This window comes from Aedes albopictus, chromosome 1, assembly GCF_035046485.1.
Source record: "Aedes albopictus strain Foshan chromosome 1, AalbF5, whole genome shotgun sequence".
Lineage (NCBI taxonomy): Eukaryota > Metazoa > Arthropoda > Insecta > Diptera > Culicidae > Aedes > Aedes albopictus.
The window spans coordinates 185548110-185575074 of NC_085136.1; the positions used below are offsets into that span (position 1 = coordinate 185548110).

General features: G+C 39.7%; 1 protein-coding gene across 3 annotated transcripts in view; it reads left to right on the forward strand.

The window, feature by feature from the left end:
- Positions 1 to 26965, forward strand: part of LOC109405655 (tachykinin-like peptides receptor 99D) — a 173331-nt gene that overhangs the window by 124163 nt on the left and 22203 nt on the right. For all 3 annotated transcript variants that reach the window (XM_019678725.3, XM_029856506.2, XM_029856504.2), the window contains exons 5-9: positions 18381 to 18581; positions 18710 to 18860; positions 22805 to 23001; positions 23589 to 23728; positions 23826 to 23888. In XM_019678725.3, the coding sequence (XP_019534270.1) occupies positions 18381 to 18581; positions 18710 to 18860; positions 22805 to 23001; positions 23589 to 23728; positions 23826 to 23888 (752 nt within the window). The remainder of the gene's footprint in view (positions 1 to 18380; positions 18582 to 18709; positions 18861 to 22804; positions 23002 to 23588; positions 23729 to 23825; positions 23889 to 26965) is intronic.

Consider the following 26965-nt stretch of genomic DNA (forward strand, 5'->3'; position numbering starts at 1 on the left):
ATGGGAAATTTTAGCAGAAAGGTTTGAAGACAAGCGACGAATGGTTGATCATCACATCTCTGGGCTACTCAATATGAGGAAAATGTCGCAAGAAAGCCACTCTGAGTTGAGAGAGTTGGTCGATTCATGTGTTGGTCATGTCGAAAATTTGAAACATTTGGGTCTAGATTTTACTGGGGTATCAGATACAATCGTAACGCACATCCTATCCAATGCGTTGGACGATGAGACAAAGAAGTTGTGGGAATCCTCGGTCGCCCATGGGGAGTTGCCTGAATATGAGGACACTGTCAAATTTCTGAAAGGTCGCATTTCCGTACTTGAACGTTGTCAAAAGTCCACTAGTGATAGTAAGGTCAAACAATCCGCGCGTGGTGCAGTCAAAGGACTCGTGTCCGGCAAGCAGTCGTCGAACGTGAAGGTGAACGTGGTGTCATCAAGTAGCTGTGAGTTCTGTGCAGGAGACCATCTGGCGTTCAAGTGCTCTACGTTCAACGGATTGTCGGCGGAGGATCGCTTGAAGATGGTGCGTGATAAACAGGTGTGCTTCAATTGCTTGCGACGTGGTCACCGAAGTGGAGAATGCAAATCGAGCAAGACGTGTTCGAAGTGTAAGCGGAAGCATCATACGCTGCTCCATACAGAAGGTGGTTCAGTGCAAAATTCAAGTTCCAGCAATTCCAGTGTGACAGATCAGCAGCAGGTTCCAAAGCAAGCGGCGCAGCCAGACAACGCAAATGTTCCGGGTAGCAGTGCACCTAACACCGTGGCTTCGAATGTGGTCGAGAAGCCAATTTCGCAAGTGCTGTTGCTGACTGCAATGGTCAACATTTTGGACAAACGTGGAAAACCGCAATCATGTCGCGCTCTTTTGGACAGTGGTTCGCAGGTCAACTTCATCTCGGAGGCGATGTTGGAAAAGCTGCAAGTGGATCGAGAAGAAATCGACATTCCAATCACCGGAATCAACAGCGTCAGATCCAGCGTTCGACAACGGGCGAGGGTGGAGGTTCGTTCGAAGCAGAATGGTTTCAAGATGGAGTTGGATTGCTTGGTCTCGCCGAAGGTAACAGGAAACCTGCCGACCTTTGAGGTTGACGCTGCTACATGGAACATTCCCGCTGGAATCCAGTTGGCAGACCCTACGTTCTTCCGTCCAGGACAAGTGGATTTACTGATTGGAATGGAATGGTACGACGATATACTCAAGGCCGGTCGTCTGAAGCTATCAGAAGATCTGCCTACGCTCCGAGATTCGCAATTTGGCTGGTTGGTTGGTGGAAAATATGCTAGTGCTTTTTGTGGAACAAGTGTGAACTCTAATGTGGCGACACCATCAAGTGACTCTTTGAACGAACTGATGCAAAAGTTTTGGGAAGTGGAAAGTGTTTCCAGTGAGCAGTGCGTGAAGACTGAAGCTGAACAGTGTGAGCAGCATTTCCAGTCTACGGTTCGTCGAAATGAAGATGGTCGATACGTAGTACAGTTTCCACTTCGGGAATCAATCAGCCAGCTTGGAGATTCGAGACCAATGGCGCTGAGGAGATTCTACGCGCTGGAGGCAAAATTGCAGAAGAACCCGGACATCAAGAAGCAGTACGACGAATTCGTGGATGAATACGAGCAGCTTGGACATTGCAAGGAAGTGCATGAAGCGGAAGATCCTGTTGGTTTGCAGAGATGGTATCTACCGCACCACGCGGTACTCAAGCCGTCGAATACGACTACCAAGTGTCGCGTCGTGTTTGATGCATCGGCAAAGGTTGGTGGAATGGCATTGAACGACGTGATGATGGTTGGCCCTACAATTCAACCTGATTTGCTGACGATCATTTTGAAATTTCGTATGTATCGGTATGTGCTAAGCGCTGACATCGCTAAGATGTATCGGCAAGTGTTGAGGGACAAGTGTCATACTCCGCTACAACGCATTTTCTACAGGAAGAAGCCCAACGAGCCACTGCGTGTCTTGGAGCTTCAAACTGTGACGTACGGTACAGCTGCAGCACCATTTCTGGCCATTCGTGCACTGTATCAACTGGCAATCGACGAGGAAGCAGAATATCCTTTGGCAGCGGAGCTGGTGAAGAAGATGTTCTACGTGGACAACGTACTTTTTGGTGGAAACAATTTGGTAGAAGTGAGAGGCCTCCAACGAGAGTTGATTTCGCTACTGCAACGCGGAGGTTTTCATCTACACAAGTGGGCTGCAAACGATGAAAAACTCCTGGACTCTATACCTGAGGAGGATCGAGATAAACTGGTGAAGATTGAAGACTCTAGTGCCAATGAGGTAATTAAGACCCTTGGGCTTATGTGGGATCCGGTCGGAGATGATTTTCTATTCCGGGCACAATCTGACTGCAACAATCCAGCACCGACAAAACGGCAAGTTCTGTCAGTTATAGCAAGGCTTTTCGATCCCCTCGGCCTGTTGTCACCAGTAATCGTTCTCGCAAAGGTTTTGATGCAGAAGCTGTGGAAGAACAAGATGGATTGGGACGATCGACTGGATGAAGAACTACTCGACGACTGGAGATATTTTTTGAACGCGCTGCCACTTGCAGAGGACTTCCGAGTTCCTCGGCGGGTAATTTCGGAGGAAGCGGCAAGGATTGAAATCCATGGATTTGCAGACGCGTCAAATACAGCCTACGGAGCATGCGTGTACCTTCGGTCAGTGCATTCCGATGGTACTGCGAGTTCGAGCTTAGTTACAAGCAAGTCAAAAGTCTGTTCCATAACGCCTATGTCCATCCCGCGCAAGGAGCTGATGGCAGCTCTACTCCTGCATCGATTGGTTAAGAAAGTGGTTGACGCAATGGAATTGGAACACGTTCCGGTTACTCTCTGGTCCGACAGCCAGGTGGTCATTGCGTGGCTAAACAAGCCGTTGGACTGCCTGCAAGTATTCGTGAGGAATCGTGTAGCCGAGATTACAAGCGAAAGCGAACATGTTTGGAAGTACGTTCGCTCTGCAGACAACCCAGCAGATATTGTATCGCGAGGCATGCCAGCGAAAGCGCTCGCGACGAGCAACCTATGGTGGAATGGACCGTTTTTCCTGTGCAGTGCAGCATATGACGAAGTGGTTCCTGCAGCTCTGGAAGATGGAGAGATTCCTGAACTGAAGCCGGCAGTATCTGTCAACGTGGCAACTGTATACCAGGAGCTTCCGATATTGACAAAGTTTGAGTCATTTCGGAAGACACAAAGCATCATCGCCTACGTTTTAAGGTTCATCAAAAACTGCCGTAAGATTGGTGAACGAAGCACTGCAACGACGCCCACGATTTCTGAACTGAAGGAGGCAAACAAGCGGATCATCCAAGCGATCCAGAGGAGCGAACTTCAGGATGAAATCGATCGCCTGCAAGCGGGGGAGCCATGCAAGAGAATCGGCAATCTGAATCCTTTCTTGGACGACGGATTACTACGAGTTGGAGGTAGAATTCGTCACAGCAAACTAGCATACGAGATAAAGCATCAATGGATCGTTCCGGACAAGCACCCCGTAACGAGAAGACTCATTGCAGCGGTACATAGAGAAAACCTGCATGCTGGTCCGAGTAGCGTGATCACAGCCCTAAGAGAGCGCTACTGGATACTGAACGCCAGATCGACGGTACGAAAGGTGACGAGAAGTTGCATCATTTGCTTCAAATCAAGCCCGAAGCTTGCTGAGCAGTTCATGGGAGACTTGCCGTCGTATCGCATCACCGCTGCACCTACGTTTTTGAAAGTTGGAGTAGACTTCGCTGGACCTATCTACATAAAGCAAACCGCTAGGAAAGCAGCTCCAGTAAAAGGCTACATATGCGTATTTGTCTGTATGGTTTCGAAGGCAATGCACTTAGAAGTGGTGGAGAACCTATCCACTGAAGCGTTTTTGGCAGCACTACAAAGATTCGTATCCAGAAGAGGAGTACCCGAGGAAGTGTATAGCGACAACGGAACGAATTTCATCGGCGCGCGATCAGAGCTTCGTGAGTTGTACGAGCTCTTCAAGTCCGACCTAACCAACGGTAAGCTATCACAGTTCTGTCAAGTCAAGGAGATTAAGTGGACCACGATTCCCCCAAATGCGCCTCACTTTGGAGGGCTATGGGAGGCGGGTGTTAAAAGCGTGAAGTCGGTTCTGAAGAAAATCTATCAGTCCGCCTCTCTGACTATAATGGAATTTGCGACCTTGCTGTGTCAAATCGAGGCTATTCTAAACTCTAGACCTCTTTTTGCACATTCCTCTGACCCCAATGACCCAACCGTTTTAACCCCTGGCCATTTAATGATCAATAGACCTTTAACTGCTATCCCTGAGCCTAGTCTTGATGACATCCCCATCAACCGCCTGTCAAAATGGCAGCACATTCAGCTTCTTCGACAGCATTTTTGGCAACGCTGGTCGAAAGAATATTTGGTAGAGCTTCAATGTCGTTCGAAGTGGACGAAGAAGCACGTCAATGTAGTCCCTAACATGATCGTCCTGTTGAAGGAAGATAACGTACCACCCCAACAGTGGAAAATGGGTAGAATCGTCGAAACCTATCCAGGTCCTGATGATCTCACTCGTGTTGTCGACGTTCGTGTGGGCACCAGCGTTTTCAAGCGGCCAATCCACAAGTTGGCACCCCTGCCCTTCCTTGAAGAAGAACCAGTACGTTCAACACATCAGGACGAAGATTCGAAGGAGCCACCAGTGTCACTCTTTTCCCGGGTGGCAGCATGTTCAGTCCGCAACGCTGCGAACTGAAGAAGGAGCACGTATCGTTCACGTGAAGAAAGCGCAAGCGAATCGAGGTAGCAGCACGCAATCTTCGCATGAAGGAAACCCCCCAAAAAGGAGCCAATCGCCACGCCGAGAAGGAGGAAAAAACCATCGTCGTCGTCGAAGACGGCCGTCGAAGACGAGAAGCGCTGCTTGGTGGCGCGAGCATCAGTATTATTACGCATCTCGTAGTGAACAGAAGCAACAGCAGAGAAGTCAAGCCGGCGAGCCAAGCCCGGCAGAAGAAAAGTGTGGGCCGACGACGGCCGAAAGAAAAGTTATGTACATAGTGTAATTAGTAAATTAAAATGAACTAGAGCAAAAACCAGTGTGTGTGTGTGTGTCGTTTGTCTCTGAGCTGGAAATTCCCTTGGTCCGCCAGTCGCCTGCGTGTCCGGTTGAGTCCTTTTCAGGGCTAGAGTTATTTGGAGATAGTTTTCCCACCCTATGGAGTTCGCCGCTGGTCCGTCGGTCGCTGCATGGCAGTTTCCATACACCGAATCCACTTGGGGAATCGGTGAGACCGGCGGGCGCGCTGCAATCAAGGCAGCCTGGAGAAGAAAAGCAGTTTTACAGTCCACTGCAACACGCCGCAACAGCCCCATTAGTTGGAATTCAAATGAATTTATCTGAAAAGTTGTTAGTTCTATGTATTATTGTATATTACGCAAAGCCTGGGGATGGAGAAGTATATAGGTGGTGTAGAATTTTTTCCAGGCCTCCAAAATATTTTCAATTTTAAGTCTAATTTCTATGCGCTTGTAAAAGATTTTGAGGCACGCAAGAAGTAGATTTTTCTGTCCTAAGGCAGGTCTTAAGCATATTGAATTTAACAATAAGTAAAACTTGATGGTAACACACTAGGGGTACTCACTGAACAGAATAAATTGCTGCGTAAGCCGTGATTTTCTGCTTATTTGAAATGTTTCATGGTTCTGCGAGTGGAATAATCAAAGATTGCCTTGGTGATCGCGGCGTTTAATCAGTTTAAACAGTTTACGCTGTTAAGTGAATCCCCCTACTGTTTTTGTTAGAAAAATCATGTTTTCCACGAAAGTAAGACGATTTTGATATGGTTTGGATCACCGCTTACTTAATCTTGTTCGTTTTGGATTGGTGTTCACCGAGAAACACCAATCCAAAATGAACAAGAGTAAGACGATTTTACAAACAATTGCCTACTTTTAGGCGATAAATGCGGTACCTTTTGTGAAACATTAAACGCCTAAAAGTATGCAATTTCTTGTAAAATTGAGTTACTTTGCGTTGCGTTGCGTTGCGTGGTAACGAAGTAATTCGTAGATTGCATACTGAAAGTTGCCATGTTTAAACTTTGATACTCCTATTCTAATTGCTTATGGAATGCTATTTGGGAAGTAACAGCTATCCAATTAGAGGTTGAAGCAAAAAAGACATGAAAACTTCCATTGGCGGCCACACCCATCTTCTCCGTTACGAGGAAAGGAAAGGATGTGATGATATGACACCTACTTTATGAAAGACCAGCGACTCACCGGCGCCCCCATAGGTGTCAATATTGTTGATATTGATATTGAGTTGGATATTTGGAATGGGAATCACTATAAGCGAGTGATGCGACAAGATTCAGATTGTGTAAGTGTAATTGGGTAGATGTGTTGGTGTTAGTGTAAGTGTTTAGTATATTTAAACGCAAACGTTGGGAGTGACATAGCTAAGAGATTTTGTCACTCCATGGGCCTTTTCGCTTCAGGGATGGGGCACAGGCATTTTCACTGTGTCCTGGCTAACAAGCCTAGGCTTAAGCGCCATTGATCGCTCTCTGAAACGAAAAGAAACATGTTATGTGGATGGGAAGGGATAGTAGGGAAGAGATGATATCTATTCATCGAGATGTCAGCGACTCACCGACGCCCTCGTAAATAGAAAGGAGTTAGAATTTTGGTACGGGAATGGTCTGGAATGGTTTTTATGAATTTATATATGTAGCTTAATATCGACAACATCACTTTGCACATGCGGGATAGAAGCCACAATCGAAAGTTCATCGAGCACAGAGTAACTGACATACATACAATGGGTCGACCGTACAATGCCCAAGTCACGTCGCGCCGTACTATGCACTTGAACGTGGTTCGCGGATTGGTCCTATCCGGTTCGAACAACCAGAAAATGTTACAGGAACAACTACTATTCGGATCAAACACCCACGGTTTACTCTCGGAACACAACACTGGCAATTTTGTATAACGCCAGCACTAGGGTGGCCCATACTTATATGAAAAACAAAAATTTCGAAAATTACCTCCTAAATCAGTTGTTTTGGACTCCCAGAAGCTACGTTCAAAATTTGAGCAAAATAGGTTGAGCCTAAGGGGGCGCTCAAAACGCTTGAAGTTTGTATGGGAAAACTTGGCCAAATGTATGCAGAAATTTTAAATTTTCGAATTTTGCCGCTAGGTGGCGCTGTAAGCGTTCAATAATCAAACCCTTTGGTATTATTGTAGGTGACTATATGCCAGAGAACTTTGTCGAAGACCGCGAAGTGATCCGACGGCTGTGAAAAAAGTTATACCCTAGGCAAAGTGAGGCAAAGTATTGAGATTTCATTATTGATATTATTCCTTTACATGTATTGGAAAAATAACAATAAAGTTTATTTTCACTTTTCCTAGGGTATAACTTTTCACAGACGTTGGATCACTTTGTGGTCTTCGACCTCAGTGAGACAATCTGGCACCTGCAGCTGCAGTCTTTTCAAAAATATCTAGTCGCATTTGGCGCAATCTAAACTGCGTATCGATCGACCATCGATTTTCTTCTGCATACCTCAAAACCAAGTTTAGCCCATTTATTGCTGCTTCGTCGGTAACAACCGGAGTATCGTCGCCGTCAGGAGCTCCTTCAAGGTTGACAGTATCGATGGAACAGTTGACGTCTTCTGCTGCAGTTAATGTCGAGTCAGCTAGGTTGTACGCGTTGATACCCTTGTCAGGGTTCAGCACACTATCCACATTATCATCGTCTTTCAAAACTTCACAATCTTCATCTTCCTCATCAACGGCACGATTTTCGAGAAGTTTTTTGGAGATGTTCTGCATTTTTTCTCGGAGTACAGACAATAGCTCGTCATCCTCATCTTCGATCTGCACGGGATCATAAAGTATGTTCCAAGACTTTCGTATGGCATCCGAAGGAACATTATCCCAGGCTTCTGCTACCCAGAACATGGCATCTTTTATGTTAATATTCTTAACATTTTCATGAAAATCACCTGGACGACCCATTATCTCTTGCATCAATGTATTCCGATATCGCAATTTGATCATTTGTATGATGTTTTGGTCCATCGGTTGGACAATGGCGGTCGTATTGGGAGGAAGAAATTCGGTCCAGATTTTCCCATCTCGAGTCTGCAAATCTCCACCAGTGAAATGGGCAGAGCATTTATCCAACACCAAAACAGCTTCAACAGGACTATTTGAATCTTCCAAGAACTTGGTAACGCGGGGAACGAATTCATAAAAAAAAAAAACAGTTTTTGAACAAAAACTGCGTCATCCACGCATTTTTGGATGGTTTGTAGTACACAGGCAGCTGCCTAACGTGCTTAAGTGCTCTAGGTTTCTGTGACTTGCCATTGAGCATTAACGGAAGCTTGGGAGATCCATCCATGTTGGAACATGGCATGAACGTTACTCGTTCCTTTGCCACTTTCCTTCCAGGAACAGATACGGCATCTTTATCGACGTACGTTGATGTTGGAGTGTTCTTAAAAACAATTCACTCTCATCGGCGTTAAAAATTTGGCATGACGACAACTGTTTGTCTCGCCCTTTTTTTGAAAAGTTTCGAACGTAACCTTCAATGGCTGCTACATTGCTTGAAAGTTTCTCCCCAGTGATCTTCAACCCCTGATCTCGTGTCGCTGAATGAACTTTTCAAATCGGTCAACTGGTTCAAAAAATATGTTTTTTTTTTTTAAAACACGGATCTAATTATTTTCGAAGAACTACGAACCCACAAGTTTCACGACAATCGGAGTTGCACTATATCGTTTTTCTATGGAATGGCTGAATAGGTACATATATCTATAACTTTGCCAAAGAATGCATAAAGTTATTCTTGCAACTGAAAAATATTGGTTTTCAATTTCTTTGAAAATATGAATCATCCTAATTTTCATGTACATTCGACAAAGGACTTTGTAGAAAACCATATTCGCCCAAAATATCATTTGAAGGCGCTGAATGCATCTTACCTTGTAAATCTGGGCCCTGGGCCACTGTACAGTGGCCGAGCGTGTATGAGATTTCCGCCTATGGGTTGCATCTCGAGGGCTAAGAGACTGCACCAGTACGGATAATGGCACTGACAGTTTTTCGGCATTTTTTCAGAAAAATCAAAATACTTCACTGTTGCGATTTTCTAAGAAGTAATGAGAATATAAATAGCACAACGTGAAATTAATGCATGCCACACAAAGTACTTGTAAAGAATAATAAATGATTTGTTTCGGATTAGAGCCTGATGATGACGATAACAGTCCCGTAACTCATTCCGACCAAAGTGTAACTTTGATGAAATATTTGAAGAATAATTAATTATGCGAATGTCGTTCTCTAACTTTGCGAGACACTCAAACACATAAGCCTTCTTGAAATCATGCCAAGCTCGTAAAGACGCATGATAGCTTATTATTTCGGGGCAAATTCAATTAGCACAATTCTAATCTGGTACAGATGCCGTTGCGTTGGTGTGGTTCGTTTGAACCACACCGAGTTAGGCACACATTTTAAGGGATCAACACAAAGGAACCATCCATTAATCATGTCTCGTGAAAATCAAATATGTTTGGTTCTGATTTGTGCATTTTGGCTTTTCATGAAGAACTCTTTTGAGCTGAAGTGTTGAGACTCACATTTTTCAGGGATTCCGAAAAAAAAGCGTTATTGTTGGGCAGATGAAGGCCCTCAAGACGCATCCCAATCAGTTTAGGGTGGCACTACCTAAGGAAAACTATTCGTTCAAAAATAATGAGAAGACCAACAAATGTCATCAATATGTTAAAAGATAGATAAGCTTTCATACTTTACAGGAAAAAATTGGAAACGGAGCCAAAACTACTTTTAGTATTTATTACAGCGTGTGCCAATGATAGGAACCCTGTTCCAATTATGGATACATTTTTTAACTTCGGTTCCTTTTCGCACTATTTGCATGCATCCCTTATGGGATTAGCCATAACTGGTACAGTATGGCGATAAAGGGTGCAAGGAAGCCGAAATTTCAAGGAAAATGATTTATTTCTTCTATAATTTGAGCAAAATGTGGAGTTTAAATGAGTGCAACCATCTTTTGTGAACGTGATCTGTTGTTCAAAAAATTTTTCTTGTTGATTTACATCGTTAAAGCGTGAAAATCAACTATGACGAATAATTGGTACTATAGCCATAATTAGAACACTTACCCTACTTGTAAGAAATTTTGCTATTACATATAGGTATTTAATACTTTGTTATACCGTCACTTGGTGCGTCGCTAGGTCAAAACTGGTAAGACCTTTCCTTTGTAAGTCGTCACAACAATATATTAGCTCGAAATAAATTTAAAATTTGGTAGACACGTTCATTTCTATATTGTTTAGGATTTGATTTAAATGTAAATGCTTCAATTTTTATTTCCATAATAATATAGCTGAATCGAAATTGCCCTGATTTAACCTCTTTTAGGTGCCACTGGTCCAGACATTAAAAACATCCAAGAATTTGCACAGAATTATGGGTAAAATAATGTGAATTCTCACAGTTGTTTAAATCAACATTTGCAGGAGAGACGAACCAACCAAGGGCTGAAAGTCTCTTAAATAAAGACAAATCATCAATCAATCAACATTTGCAGGGCTCTTAAATTTATTTCATTGCTTTTGACAGGCCCAAAGTCACCCGCAAAATGGTTAATGTCAAAAAAGACCTGTCACAAACTGTCATCGCAAACCAGAAAATCGCGAAGAAGAAGAAGAAGAAGAAATATAAACATCGTAGATGTCAGTGAGCTGTCTCCTCTTTCAGGTTAATTTAAGTTTAAGGTTAAGTTTTTAATAGCTCAAGTGATAAATGATCAAAATTTCATTATTTTCGGTTTGTTGAATCCGGAGATATAACATCGAATAATTATACTATTTTCTAGAATCTTTCTATCTCCGTGTAGAATAGCCTGATGTTTTCCAAATTTGGACCACACAACTAGATGATGAACATGAAGTATTTTTTATGTCCTTTTTGAAAAGTTACAGCTAGTTGTACATTCTTCCCATGCAATACATTTTTTTGAAGCCTTCACGATACGGATCAAGCCAGCCAGATCCCTACAAGCAAATATACTATATTAACAATATAGGTCACTTCGTGTTTTCACATACAACGACATGGAGACGCCGTTTACGAATGATTACAGCACCACCTGCTGTCAGAAAAAGTCAATAATTGTATTTTGATCAATTTTTGTTTACCGTGCAAGGTGACATTTCTGAAAAAAGATGTTAGGGGTGTCAAAGTTTTTTGTTCCAAAATAATCGAATAATAAATAATCGATTTAAAATATACACAAACAAAATAATATTACGCATTTAGTTCACCACTGGACTGCGCACTCGGTCTTTATAAGTGCGAAAACGTTAAAAAAAAGTGTGCGATTGCATCAAAACCAGTTGATGTCTTCAGCGCACTATTTCTTTGATTTATGCTAAATAAGTGCTCTGAACACACTGAGTTGATTTGTTGCAATCACGCACTTTAATTTACGTTTTCGCACTCATGAAAACTCGTGTGATAGTCCAGTGGTAAATTAAATGCGCTATATTACATTAGATGACATCTACGAATACATCTGTAGAAGAATTTGAATGCTCCCTCATTGTAACGTCACCGAAATCGATTCACTACGAAATTTAAAATTTTCACCTTCAAAATTAGCTTATATTTTGCCCTGGTGGTTGCTATTTTTCTTTGACAATGGCTTTTAATATAGGGTAGGTAATCATGAATTGAACCAAAATGCGGTTTTCTGAAGCATCGGGAATTTTGACTGATTTTTTCACCCACATGGAAATAATTTACTACGGTGAAGTCTCAGGTATATGAAAGACACAGGTATTAGCTTTTCGTAAAGTGGTAAAAAGTTTACATTTGCACCACATTTCATTGAAAAATTCAATTATTTGTCAATAATGATTTTAATCTTAATTTGAACCATCGTAATCATAATTTGAACCAATTTTAATCTAGATTTGAACTACTGGCGGCAGCAGCTCGAGCAATTCCCACAACAGCCAATTTCATGCTAAACAACCCAAAATCACATGGATCTGCTAATTCTCATAACTATGTTTCATTAGGCAGTGGAATTTCAACTCAAAATGTTCGGAATTCTTCAGAAATTTGGAAACAAAATTTGGAATTTTTCATCTTCCAAGAGTAAACAAAGCAGCCACTAGCGCAGTCTGCAGGCCAACACTAGAAGCTCGCCCCCTCTCACTAGTTCAAATCTAGATCACAAATGGTTCAATTCAAGATAAGATTCTCCAAGTAATAATTAAGTAAATTTGATAATTTTATGACAAATAATGTGGAATATTATTCGGTTAGTCGATTCTACGATGAATTTGCTTTCAATTAACGTATTCACTTATTGCGTGTGATACAATGCGTGAGCTGTACGAGTGCACCGAAAATGTGCTTCCTCTGGGGGGGAAATGGGTGAAATCGCAGTGATTTTTCAATTTCTTATTTTCAATGAAAAAATCGCTTCATTCAATGCTTTTAAAGTCAATTCTACCAGGTTATATTACGAGAATCCATTTACCAATCTTTTTGGGACAAGATTTGCCCAAAAAGTGTATCATTTTAATGAATTTAGAAATGGTTCAAATTAAGATTACAATTTGACAAGTTCAAAGCTTGATTTCTTACCCTAATCTTTCTTAATGTCCACGCTGATCGGATAGCTTATAAAAATCCTGAAGATCACCAACCAAATGCACGTCAAATTTCTTGTGGCAGAGTGCAAGACATTGAATCCAAGGGTACACAAGCTAACGAACAGATGCACGAAATTTCAACGTTTGAGCGTTCCGTGCTTACAAAAAATGAGCTCCGGGACCAGACCTGAGAATAGAACCCGTCAAATTTAATTTCGATTAATTTCGTTGTTCTTCCGAAGTGAACTGTGAGTTTATTCGAATACTGGTTGTTTTATTCCGGACTAATCGGTTTCCTTTGTTGTTGGATGTGTGAACATTGTGCTGTCAAAGATTGAACATTAAACATTGAACATTACTAGATTGAGTTTAAATAAGGGCGAAAGTAACACGAGAGAGTTCTCTTCGTCGACTCTCTCTTCTTCAAATTAAAGTGACAAGTTGCAAGTATTGTTGAACTTTTTGGTCATAAATCGCTAGGTTGCGATGCAATCTAGCATCTAAGTGTAAAAAAGTTCGATTGAATTAGCATCTTGTCACTTTAATTTGCAGAAGAGAGAGTCGATGAAGAGAACTCTCTCATGTTACTTTCGCCCTTATTTAAACTCAATCTAGAAATGTAAATTTTACACGATCGCACAGTGGAGCACCTAGTACATCAAAACTGATCAAAATTATTTTAACATATTTTCGCAACCCAAATACAACCCAAATTAGTAATGAAACGTATTTCATAGTTTTCAATGAATTTTATAACAATAAATTCACCTAGCAGTGAGAAACAACCAATCTAACCGACTTCAACAAGATTTTTTTTTTTAATAATACAACCATTCCATAGAAAATCGATATAGTGTGTCTCCGAACATCGTAATACTTGGTGGTTTTGTAGTTTATCGAAAATAATTACACCCGTATTTTTTTATTCCGTCATTAGGGTGACCAATTTTATGATTGTAAAAATAAAGATTTTTCGAAACCAATTTTTTTAAATCACAACTTTTAAACCAGTTGACCGATTTTAAACTTTTTTTTTTTGCTTGAAAGCTGTTGAATCCTAGTTTTCAGCAAAAATACGTCCAGAGGGCCAAATAGTGTTCTTAGGCAAATAATATCATATAATAATAAAATTATCACGATTTTTTCAAAATGTTGTAACTTTGGAAATCGGAAACATCCGGAAGGTTTTCTTTCGGCATTTGAAAGAGGAACAATAGTTTTATCATACACTATAAGCAGATTTCTCGGAAACAGCCGGAAAATCAACTTATTTTATTTTGAATGTACGTTAAAGGATTCCATCCAATATTTTTTTTTCAATATTTCCATATATTGTATGTAAACTTAACGTCAATTTGTTTAGGTTTCAAATTAACAGAATAACAACATTAACCTTCTTTAACAAACTGCATCGTTGAATTGATTGACTATCAATTTATTCACTTTGTACGGTCAAAACTAGCACGCGCTGTGAGCTATATCAAAGAAAACGGCTAAAATTCAGCTTTACTTAACCTCTTCTGATAAGCGTAAACAAAACATTTGGACACTGCTTAGCTGTCAAACGATTACACGATAACTACACTTGGCAAAAACACAACGAAAACCCCAATTATTTCATTTTGAGTTTTTCCACTTATGATCAGGTTTTGATATGATTTACTCCAATGTGGATCGTCGCGAAATCCTTGCAAAGCTCATTATTTTTAAATATACAGTCATGGGCTTCTGGGTGAACTTCAGTTAGTAAAAATATTCTAGCAAATTCGCCAGCTGCAGGAATGATAATCCTCCATAAATTAAGTCAGGCATTCCTTCAGATGTTCCTTCTGAATTCCTTCTGATTTTCCAACGGAAGTTCCTTCTCAGTTTTTTCTTTTCCTTTGCTAACCGGAAAAATCCGTTGTTGGGTTATCCGTTGCTAATCATCGTTAATCGCGTCTAACTACACCTGCGGCTCAGTTAGCAGCGGTTAGCGACGGTTAGGAACGGATATATGCGGATTTTCCGATTAGAAAAGGATATGTCATTCCCCTTGGTTTCCTTCTAGTTTTTTTCTGAGATTCACTCAGGAGCTCTTTTTGAAATTCCTCCAGGAGTGCCTTCAGAGATTGATTTAAAGTTTTTTTTCTTAAATTTCTCCAGATGTCCCTTCGAGGAACCCCCAGGAGTTCCTACTGAAATTACTCCAGCAGTTTCTTCTGATGTTCCTTCAAGAATTAATTCTAGGAATCCTCAAGAATTCTCTTCTAGTATTCGTCAAGAAGTTCCTTATAGGATTTCCTTATAGGAGTTTCTTGGTGTTTTTCTTGGATTCCTGCAGAAGCTCAGCTCCTTCAGCAATTCCCTCAGGAGTTTTTTTTTACGAATACCTCCCGGAGTTCCTTCTGGAATTCCTCCAAAATTTTCCAAGAACGACCAGGAGTTGTTTCAAGGATTTATCCAAGAGTTCCTTCAAAAATTCCTCCTTCTGGGAATTTCTACCGAGATTTCTACCAGTATTCCTCCAAAAGTTCCTCCTGGAATTCACTTCGTCCTTTAAGAATTTCCACCGAGTCTTCTGGGATTTTTCAAGGAATTCCTTTTGAAAATTCGGAGAAATTCCAAAGTGACTTTGTAAATCACCAACGCGATTTTATATGAAAAATTTAATTAATATTTTTCGAGGAATCTTTCCAGGATTCCTTCAGAAGTTCCCTCTTTGAAGTATCAGAAATCCTCCAGGAATTATTTTTGTGATTCCTTCCGAGATCTTTATAAATTTGGAATGTCTTCAGAAGTATTTTTTTCCGGAATTCCCAAAAGGAATAAGTGAATACTAGTTTTGTAGTAATGAGTTGGTTTTTGTATGGTGAGATGCTAAACTCTCCGGTTCTGCATTGAAACGATGCAAACTCATGGGTATTATGATTTTTAGCCTAGTTTGATGCTGCTTGAGCAAAACTTTGGGGAAATATATTGTTGAAGTTGCATTAAATGAAAATACAACAACACAGTGTTTAATAAATAATAATAATAATAATAATAATACAACAACACAGTCACCCAAAGTTTTGCTCAAACAGCATCAAATCACACAAACAGTCATAAAATCCTTGCTTATTTGTTACCATTATTGCAGTTACCATTTTATTGCAGTAACGGAGAATTTACTTTTTCATTATACAAATCATTATACTACAAATCTAGTACTTCACTGATTGCGTTTTATTCATGGATATATGTAATCACAGATAAAAAAAATTTTGGAGGATGGAGGAGGAATGCTGGAACGCTTTCCCTGAGCAATCCCGAAAGGAGTTCCTAAAATAATTCAAGAATAATTTCTAGGAGGAATCCCCCAAGAGATTCAGGAGGAATCTTGGAGAAAAAAAATCCAGGGTGCAATTCTTAAAAGGATCCCACAATGAGATTCTTGTGTAATTTCCGGAGAAAATACCGTTCATTACTCGCTAACGGAAAGTTCGATTTGGGTCGTCTGTGTTTTAGTCTGTTATGAACGTTTATCGGTTCAAATTTACTTCTCATGTGCAACTTCGCATGTCGCACGAGTCACAACTTCGATTTGGTGCTGCGACGATAATATACGCCAGAAATTGTTCAAGAAAAGAGAATAAAATTTGTTCTAATTTGAGTAGTTGAAAAAAAAATCGATTAATGTTTAATCGATTATTTCAGAAGAAATGGGCATCCCCACCATGCAATGACGTTCGACAGAATAAACGTCATTCGGATAGCACATGCATTTAGTGTGTAGTAGTACCTCTTCTGACGCTTGGTGGCGCCACATTCACAAAAAAGGTGTCGCCAAAAAATCGTAAGAGTGACCTATATTGTTAATATAGTATATTTGCTACAAGTTAATTTTAACCCGTTTCACAATGACTTACACATTAGTGATCCTCCGAAAATAATAACCTAAATTAAAGAAAAACTCTAAAATATCCGTTCTTGAGGGTTTCTTTCGGCCTTGCAGTCTTCGGTGTGCAATCAGAACGACATATGTTCTCTACGCCCGACATTTCGATGGTCTATGCCATTTTTTTCAAGGGTTCTATTTAAAATTGGACATTGTACATATTAAAATTAGACAGGGCGGAAAACTACAAAGGTGAACACAAAAATAACAGAAAAATCGTTCTTTATCTGGTGGTATGGAATTCACATAGAATGTAGTTAGATTATGGACAAACTTCATCAATTTCCTACAATTTTACAAACAATGATCAAAACAAGTAATTTTACATAACATTTAGGACACTAACTATTTTTTAACAAGAAAAACTAGGGAGTTTTGTATGGTGGGTCACTACTCTTTTTGTCACAAGCTATTCGAATTTTATACCGTCAATTTGATTCTAGTCGGAAATCTGTTGATATGTTGTACGCAAATTCTGTGGGTTGAAATTTCCTATTGGGTGTCATTATAGTTAGTGTTGGTGTTGTCAGTTATCTGCCTATCTAGGTGGTTTGTTTTGGTTCTAGTCTTTAGTGTGTGTAAAAATCCTGCATTAATAATACTAGGCTGTCGCTTCATTTGTTTACCGTCCCGTCTGTGTTGATGATGTGACACACTTCCAGAGCGGGGAGAGCGGAGAACCGTCGATGGCAATCGAGTATCTCCGTTCTGTCCAAATCGAATCGATGTTCGTTGTCGGCCGAATGCAGTAAGAGAGCTGTCCTCTCTTTTAGTCGTCCGAGTTCATAGCTGATATAGTCGTCGTTGTTGTTGTTGTTTTTGATGTCATTCATGAGTTTGTCTAGTTTTGTGATGCCGCTTCTGTGGTGTCCTATTCGTTTCTTCAGCGTGGTGGTGGTTAGTCCAACGTAGCTTGCATCACAATCTCCGCAGGGTATCTTGTAGATGACGTTGATGCGTTGCTCTTTTGGCATTGGATCTTTGGTCTGGGTAAACAAACTTTTAATGGTGTGTTTGTTCCTCATCGCCGTCATGATATTGGGGAAGTCAGGTTTGTATAATTTTGTCAGTCTGTTTGTTAAGTTTGGAACGAACACCATTGGTTTATAGATGACTTCCTCATTTGTGTTGTCTCGTCTACCCACCACATCTCTCCGCTGATTTATGAGAGTTTTTCGTGTTAAAAAATAGTTAGTAGACAAATGTTATGTAATTACTTGTTTTGATCATTGTTTGTAAAATTGTAGGAAATTGATGAAGTTTGTCCATAATCTGACTACATTCTATGTTCATTCTATACCTCCAGACGAAGAACGATTTTTCTGTAAGTTTTGTGTTCACCTTTGCAGTTTTCCCTGTCTAATTTTAATATATACAATGTCCAATTTTGAACAGAACCCTTGAAAAAGATGGCATAGACCATCGAAACGTCGGGCGTAGAGAACATATGTCGTTTTGATTGCCCACCGAAGACTGCAAGGCCGGGAGAAACCCTCAAGTCCAAGAATCGATAGTCGATAGCATTCACAGAATATCCGTTCTGGATCTTATTCTCTGATGCAACCTCAGCTCCTGGAATAGGTCATTAATTATAATGCGTATAAGGTTCATCGATATCAATTAGGTATGAAAAACTTTTTCAATATCAGATTGAAGTATCATATTACCATTCTTTTCTCACATACGGTTTCACAGGCACTTGTTCAATTTACTCCCGATTCTTTTCTGCCTTCTACTAGGTACATGGCCATAATGAATCCCTTGAAGCCTAGAATGGGGAAACGAGCAACCCTTTGCATTGCAGCTGCCATCTGGATAGTGGGAATCATCATCTCCAGCCCCATGTTGTTGTTTTTCACGACCTTTGAGCTGCAGGACCGAGTGGTTTGCTACTCGGAGTGGCCCGACGGCCCCTCGAACCATTCTATGCAGGAGTACGTGTAAGTATCGATCCTGCTGTCAATCATCTGGTATCCCAACAAATCTTCCATTGATTCCATTCCTCGAACTAATTTGGCCCAAAGTTCTTTAATGCGAAAATTGTATCTGCTCTTCTCTACGCCTCTAGATATAACGTCATTTTCATGTTTCTGACATATTTCCTCCCGATCGGATCAATGTCCTTTACGTACGCTCGAGTGGGGCTAGAGCTATGGGGATCAAAAAGCATCGGCGAGTGTACACAGAGACAACTGGAGAACATCAAAAGCAAACGAAGGGTAAGTTTCTTTCGCCGCCTTCAGCGCCCTGCGGCTGGAGCAAATGGGCAGAAAAGTCCTCCAGCCACTCTGTCGACAGCCCTTCGCTGTGGCATAATTTATTTGCCAAAACATTAATCTAGAACGTAGTGGAGCGTAGTAATATTGCCTTTTAGTTTTTCATTGTTTGCTGACGTGAGTGTGTTACGTATATCGCATTAGTGTTGTATGCGGTTGGAGCAATCAAAATGATTGAATTAAGCTATTTAATCAACCCAGGGAAAGATCAACAAGATGTATTGATTTGTGGTGACGGATGCTTCAGATAGGTACATAATAGCTCCTGAAATGTGTATGGTAGCCCATCAAATGGGTTGATGGGAATGATAATACAACTATCATTTATAGTAATCCTTTTCGGCTCCTGAATGATTTATGTTTAGAGCTGAATATTTGCCAAAGCAGAGAGCCAACCGTTCTGGAGGAAAAGTTTAATTTGAGTCGCTTAATGTCTTTAAATATGTAGTTTGTCTTTTAATTTTGCATCAGGGTATATGTACCATACCTTGGCCTAATAAGCAAGCCGCATTGACAATTTTGACCACAACTCGTGAATTAATAGCACTATAAATGATATGTTGACCCTATAACGCACTCTAGGCAATGCATGTTTTACCAATTGGAAGTAAACTCACGTAAACATTCAAGAACTTACTTAACACCGCTGAAAAGATTCGATATAATGGTATGCAACGTTGGTCTACGGTACAAACATTGCATTGGCCTAGATTAGTGGATACAAGTTGGCCATTGCATTCCAAGCGAACCACTTCTCTCATTTTTTTAATAATCCTTCTTACTTTCTTACAGGGCCGCTTCCCTAAGGAAAGTTAGGAGGACCGTTTCGCTGTCCCGTTCATTCTGTAGAGCTGTTCTGATACTGCTGATTCCATATTGTTGTCTCAGGTATTCGGAGGATGGACAGTTGCAGATAAAGTGATCTACAGAATTGTAAACTCTGCAGATGTCGCATTGCTTTCGGAAGCGCTACCGCCGCCTTCGAAATTGTGCGAGACTCGAGAGTGACCGGTTCTAACTCTTGAGAGTATGCGTTGGTCCCGCCTTTTCGGCAGGTCCTTCCAGCTATCGGTGTGGTTTTTTACTTTCCGCGTGAAGCTTCTATATCATGGTGTCATTCGATGGACCATGCTTCTTTCACCTTCCATCATTGACATTTTCATTCAATTTTAATGCATCAAAGTGCTAAAATTGAAACGAAATGTTACAGTTGTTTGGCGCATAGCTTTTCCGATCTCCAGTTATGCGTGTTTGTTTGAGTTTTCGGTTTACGTTGAGGAAGGCCGAACAAGAGGACTATGCCAACGAAGCATCCCGATACCCTATATAGAAATAGTTTGGATCATTGCACAAAGGTCCGTGGGCCGTATTTAAGTGGAAAAAATATTAACGCCTAAATTATTAGTTTAAGATATATAAATACTGTCTTCGGGAAAGTTTCTTCATATTTTTTGAACATTTTCCTCAATAATGTTCAATAAATTATGGTAGTCCAAATGGTTCTCAAGATCAAAATGTCAACTTTTTATTGTTACCATATAGTGCAACAGAATGTTCTACAAAGTTGAGAAACACTTAATTCAGAATAACTTTGCCGAAGAAACCATATTGCTATTTTTTCTGGTTTCAGAGATATTTTTTTTTTTTGGAAAAAAATAGGGTGACACCCAAAAAAGTTTTCTTTTGATAACTTATTATACATTGATTAAAAAAACTTTGTTCTGAGCAGTTTTAGTACAACATTTTATCCAAAGACACCAAAGTTCTACATCCTCAATTTAAAAAGTTATTCATGGTTTTCTTCTAAAAATGGTTTATTTTTAGCACTTAATATCTCAGAATGGAGTTTTTCGTTTTAAGCGTTCAAATTAATTTTGAAAAAATGGAATTTTTCATACAAAAAAGGCTCCAAGTACGAAAGTATAAGAAACACGAATTTGTCGTCTTCGACAAAAATGTGTGATATTGAAAATATGAAAAGTGTTCAGAACAAAGTGTTCCGAAAAAATCAACCAATCAAAACATATTGGAAGAAAACCATTTCTTCTAAGAGATTTTAGTTCATGGTCGAAGTTCCTAGGATGTGGTCGAGGAGGACCTGCAAGCACTCGGAATTTTCGAGCGACGCGTTCTTTGGCGATGTACAGGAGAATCATGTGTGGCGGAGAAGGATAAACTACGAGCTCGCTGCACTTTACGATGAATTCACCATCCAGAAGTTGGCCAAAGCCAGAAGGATACGGTGGGCAGGGCATGTTGCAAGAATGCTGCATGACAACCCTGTAGAGTTGGTGTTCGCTACTGATCCGGTAGGCACAAGAAGGCATGCACGATGAGCGGACCCGGTGGATCGTTGGCGAGCATTGGCCTTGACTGAGGATGGATAGTGGCAGCCACAAACCGAGCATTGTGGCGTACCAAGAGAGGTGAGAGGCATGTCAAGGTCCAGTTGGAATGTAGAGCCATACAAAAGAAAATGGAAATTGAGTAAATGGAGAAAACTGCACCGTCGTAAATACGAATCTGGAAGAGTAAATCTGGACCATTGATCTTGCCATTCTATTGGTTCCCTATAATGGGCTGTTTGTAGTTCAGAAGGAATTTTTCGGCCTATCTTGATGCAAATTCCTTGCCTGAATCGCTCCAGAAACCGTTTTTCTTCGATCGCAGAACGCAGTTGCGAAGAAATGATAATTCTAATGGTAGTCAATATAGAAAGTTTCTGCCAGGAATCGGTCAAAACATTTCTTGAGCGATTCCTTTTAAACAAGAAACTGGGCTTAAAGCTGGATTACATAGACGATCTCCGGTTCTGGCATTAGCAATTAACGAAAAATTACAAGTGCCGGGACTGGGATCGAGCCAATGACCATCCTCAATAAACATGCGGCCACTGCGCCATGGGCGCTGGCATTTTAGTTGATCTATAAGGAAGATCTCCTTCGAAATATCTAAAGTTAAATTAAAAATTACCCCAGCGATAGTATATCTCGAAAGAACGACCTATTTTAAAAGAAGGCAAAATATTATGGAGAATTATATTATTAGTAAGTAGGTAAAAAATGTTAAAATTCATTACTAGAAAGAACAGCCTATTTTTCAAAGAAGGCAAAATTATATAGGAATGAAACTGCCGTTGTTTAAAAGGATGATATGTTCTACAATAAACTAGTACCAGTTGAACTATTACACTACACTATATGTTGTCGAATTCCTGGATATAGTGTAACATTGTGCCCGTTATACAATATACAAGTAAACGCAATGGCAGGCAAAGAAAGCCGTTTATTATATAACTGTGCAAGTACTAAAAGAACGCTAAGTTGGAAAGTTGCAGGTCAAGTTGCAATGTTAACGATAAGTAAGAAAGAAGATGGTAAAAAATTAAGATCATTTTCGGTCGGTTTTTTTCCCATTCGACCTTTCGACCTTTTGACCACTTGTCCTTTCGACCTTTTGTCCTACTTTTTTTTTGTTTCGACCTTTAGACCTTTCGACCTTTTGACCTTCGACCTTTTGTCATACAACCTATTTGGAACTGATAATTAGCCACAGGATAGATATGGTAAACCAAGTGATGTCCTACAACTATAAAAATGCTGTAATATTCAATATTGTAACGATGTCATTTGGTGCAAATTGCTTGGTATACTTACTTCACATCAATTTAGCTTTGCTTGGGTTGATATTCTTTCATTTTGACGCTCCTATTTGGTTTCTTTATCGCATACCACTAATGATATTCATGGAAAATGTCCAATGCATATAGTCCTCGCCCCGTAGTCTTGGCAAACATGTGAACATCGGCGTGAGTGGATCGAATTTCATCATTTTCACTTAATTTTTATCTCTTTCCTATTCAATGCGCTCACTGGCTCTCGCTGTAGGTGGTGAAAATGATGATGGTCGTGGTCGTTATATTTGCGGTTTGCTGGCTGCCGTTCCAGATCTATTTCATCGCGACGTCGTACTATCCGGAGTTGACCGACAAGCCCTATATTCAGGAGGTGTACCTGGGCATCTACTGGCTCGCGATGAGTAATTCAATGTACAACCCCATTATCTACTGTTGGATGAACTCCAGGTAAACTCGCAGAATGCAAATATTCGGAATTAAATCGACGCGAACCAGACAGCTTGTTTTGGTTTCAGATGATATTAGCAGCAGTGGCATGAGCGGGATTGGCTCTAGTAGTTGCGTGTGGCTGTGGAATGTCTATATTGAGTTCCGATAAGCTACTGGTCTTCCATTTCCAGATAATGTGAATATGAGCGGTTGAAGTAGCCATGAACTATTTCAACAATTTCTCACCCTCAGCTTATAGTTCATTCAGTAACAAATCAGAACTAAAATTTAAAAGGTGTGGTGATGATTAGTGATGTATAACTCTTTTAACGGAATCACTAATTAAGCAATTATTTTGCACTGGCTCTGAAGAGTATTCATCTGCTCCATCATGCAATTCTTAAAGCACTTCCAGCATGCCACTGTCACTCATATTGTCCAGCTTCAATTAACTGCATACTAGTGAAAGGTTTACTGTCTAATAAATAATTTTATTATGCTACCATCTGACTCGTTTATGAGCTGGGATTTAGAAAGGGACGAGTCGGGGTTTTTGATAAATATCTGTGACTGCCAGAAACGATTTTTTTTTTCATTTCTTCAAGGTTTCGTCGAGGATTTCAGCAATTTTTTAGGTGGTGTCCCTTCATTAGGATAAGTCCAGACGTGCTAACACGACGTGGTGCCGTCAATTCGCGGTATTCCTGCTCGGGTTCACCGGATCACCATCGAATCGTACGAAATGGTACGTTTACGCCTTATCCGTGTAAGGGGGAGTACCATTTTTCCCCTAATAGATTGGAATCTTTTTTTCTTTCTTTTTTGCTTGATTGATGTTTCAGACACGGAGCGGTCGATCCTCTACACCTGCCCGGGTTCGCCTAAGACACATCGAAGATCTCAAGGTAAGGAAAAGCTATTTTGTCACCGGCGGTGATGCTGTTATCTATTTGGCGGTGCGATACGTCTCGCAGTAATGAACTTGTCAATTGATGGAAATGTGGGACGTGTTTGTGATTTTCCTTATTTATTTATGCAGTTGAATCCAAAGTTGGAGCTGGCCTGTGACACCTTCATTATTTTATTCTGCGAAATGGGCAGCAATGACAATTTACTTTTCACTTTTCGGAAGAAACTGTTTGTATGAACAATTGGTGGAACTTAAATTCAAAGACTTTATTGTTAAGTGATTGAACAGATTGTATGCCTATGTTAGAGGTTCCCAAACTTTTTGCTATCGTGGCGCCCTTTGACATTTTAAAAAAAGTCGCGGCGCACCAAAGATTTTCTCAAATTCTTTTTTTTAATTTTTGAACAACTTTTACTTTAAAATGAGCAAGTCAAAATCGTGAAACACTTCTCTTATATCATGTTTTCATAATTCAATATTTGGAAAACTGACTTTTTTCTTAAATAATTTCTCAACGATAGTTTAAATATTTGTAAGATTTCAAAAATCATGTTGGTTCCATCATAGAAGTTTTAAAAATAAGAAGAAACTCAGATGTAAAGGTATAAACAGGCTGCTGAATTTCAACAATTCAGCCAAAAATTCTAAAGCGTTTGCAATAGTTAAAGAATTCTTATTGAATGAAAATGACTACACAGAACTTGACATAAGCTTCAACTTTTTGCGGAAATTGCAAAGCAACATTTTTATTTAATTTGATTGGGCTGATTTGGGCTTTGATTGAACTTATTTTCATAAATTTCAACTTAACCCTTTGGGCCTGGATTGGTCATATATAACCCCATTGATGAAACCGTGCATAACAAACTTATTCGAGTTCAGCGAGGTTGCGGCAGTATTGATGAAACAGTCCGCTTCAAAAAGGTCAATGCTAGCTCTTCACACTACCAGATCGGCAAACCTGCCTGCCGCTAAGCTGTTCTGAAGACCTTGTAATTATTCTGAAAAGAACGTAAATAATGTTCTTGAAATTAAAAACTTTGGACAAGTTATAGTAAAATCAAAAGCTAAGCTGAAGCTTAAGAATTGTAAACTTGAAATTTAAAAATGTGGTTTCAATAGATATGTTTAAAAAGGATACCAGAAATCCTATGGAACAATTGAAGAGTCAGGAAAGATTTAAAAAAAATGTGAGCGACACTAGTTTTACTAATGAAAAAAAAAATTAAAGGTGTTCCGCAATACAAATAAAGAGTTTGTTTTTTATTTTGTTTCGTCACAAAAGCCAAAATTCTGCGGCGCACCTGGAAAAAGTTTGCGGCGCACCAGGGCGCCGCGACGCACAGTTTGGGAAGCACTGGCCTATGTAATAGAGGAAATTACCTGTTCTCGGCCGTTTTGTTCTCTTCGTCATAGAGGTTTTTTTGAAACCTATTGAACTCAGAGATGGTCTCAAATCCTTCCCAACTAAGCTGAATTATATGACCAAGTTTCAGGCAATTTGGCTGACAAAAACCCCCCATGACGAAGAGAACAAACCTGCCGATAATACCCATTGTCACCCTATATTGATTCCTCCGTTACACTCACAAACCAATAAGATTGGTTTTGGGCCAGAAATGAGATTATTCAAGGTGAACCCAAAAACACAGCTCGTTTGGATAGCGGATGGATGCGTTGGGCAATTTTGAATTTATGTTCTCAATATCGATGTTTTACCCTTCTTACATCCATAAGAAGGGTATAAAAACCGCTCGAAAAATCGACTTTCGATCTGAGGCCCGCAGGGCCAAGTCATATATACCAATCAACTCAGCTCAACGAACTGAGTGTTTTTTTTTCTTCCCTACCTCCCCAGCAGAGAAAACCGATTGGAAAAACTCTGCTACACCTAGATGCCTCGATCATGTCCATCTAGCTGGCAGGACACTTTTCATAAAATCAAAAATAAAGACCGTTAAGTGAGTGTACCAAGTGCGTACCATAGCGTACCTAACGGGATTTTGAACGTACCTGACGAATTCTTAGAAAACAGGTGTCCTGCTGAATAGATGGTGGTTTTTTCGAAAATCTCCATGAATCTTTCCGACGCTAAGGTTTTCTGCATGTACCAACAGCGTACCTTCCGAATCTGACCTCCTTTTTTAACGTACCTCAAAATTTCCCATACTTTCTTACATAAAACTTTTCAAATTACATTATATGTTTAATAAAACAGCATTATTGGATTCCTTGTGAAATTTTAGGTATGTTTGACCTAAAAAAGTTTATACTTAAGTTCAAATTTGACTAATTTATGGCAAAAAACGTATTTTTAATAGGTTTAAGCAATATACTTGATAAACTCCTGAAAGTATGCTAACCATGTATCATTGCAAATAAAAGCCTAAATGTATGCAACAGAAAAAACACAAAAACAGCTCTAAAAGATAACTGACTGAATATAACATAACATATTGATTGAACATAATATAAAGTGAAAATAATACGAAAATAAATAATTTCGTTGAAAATTTTTCGTAAGTAATAAAAATCTCACTTAACTGACATTATTTCATCCCGGCATCATTGCTAGATGTATAAAATATGTTTTGCAAGTATGCACATTCAACGTACCTCGAAAATATTTGACTTAGTTGAACTAATTCGTGTTATATAAGAGAATAAGTGAAAATTATGCTTCTTCAAAGAAATCTGTTAGATACGTTGCATAAATCTTACTGAATTGTTAATAACTCGACTTGGTATTATTATTGGATGTATAAAATATGTTTTGCAAGTATTCACATTCAACGTACCTCGAAAAAATTTGACTAAGTTGAACTAATTCGTGTTATATAAGAGAATAAGTGAAAATGATGCTTCTTCAAAGAAATTTGTTAGGTACGTTGCATAAATCTCACTGAATTGTTAATAACTCGACTTGGTATTATTGTTGGATGTATAAAATATGTTTTACAAGTATTCACATTCAACGTACCTCGAAAAAAATTGACTTAGTTGAACTAATTCGTGTTATATAAGAGAATAAGAGAAAATTATGCTTCTTCAGAGAAATCTGTTAGGTACGTT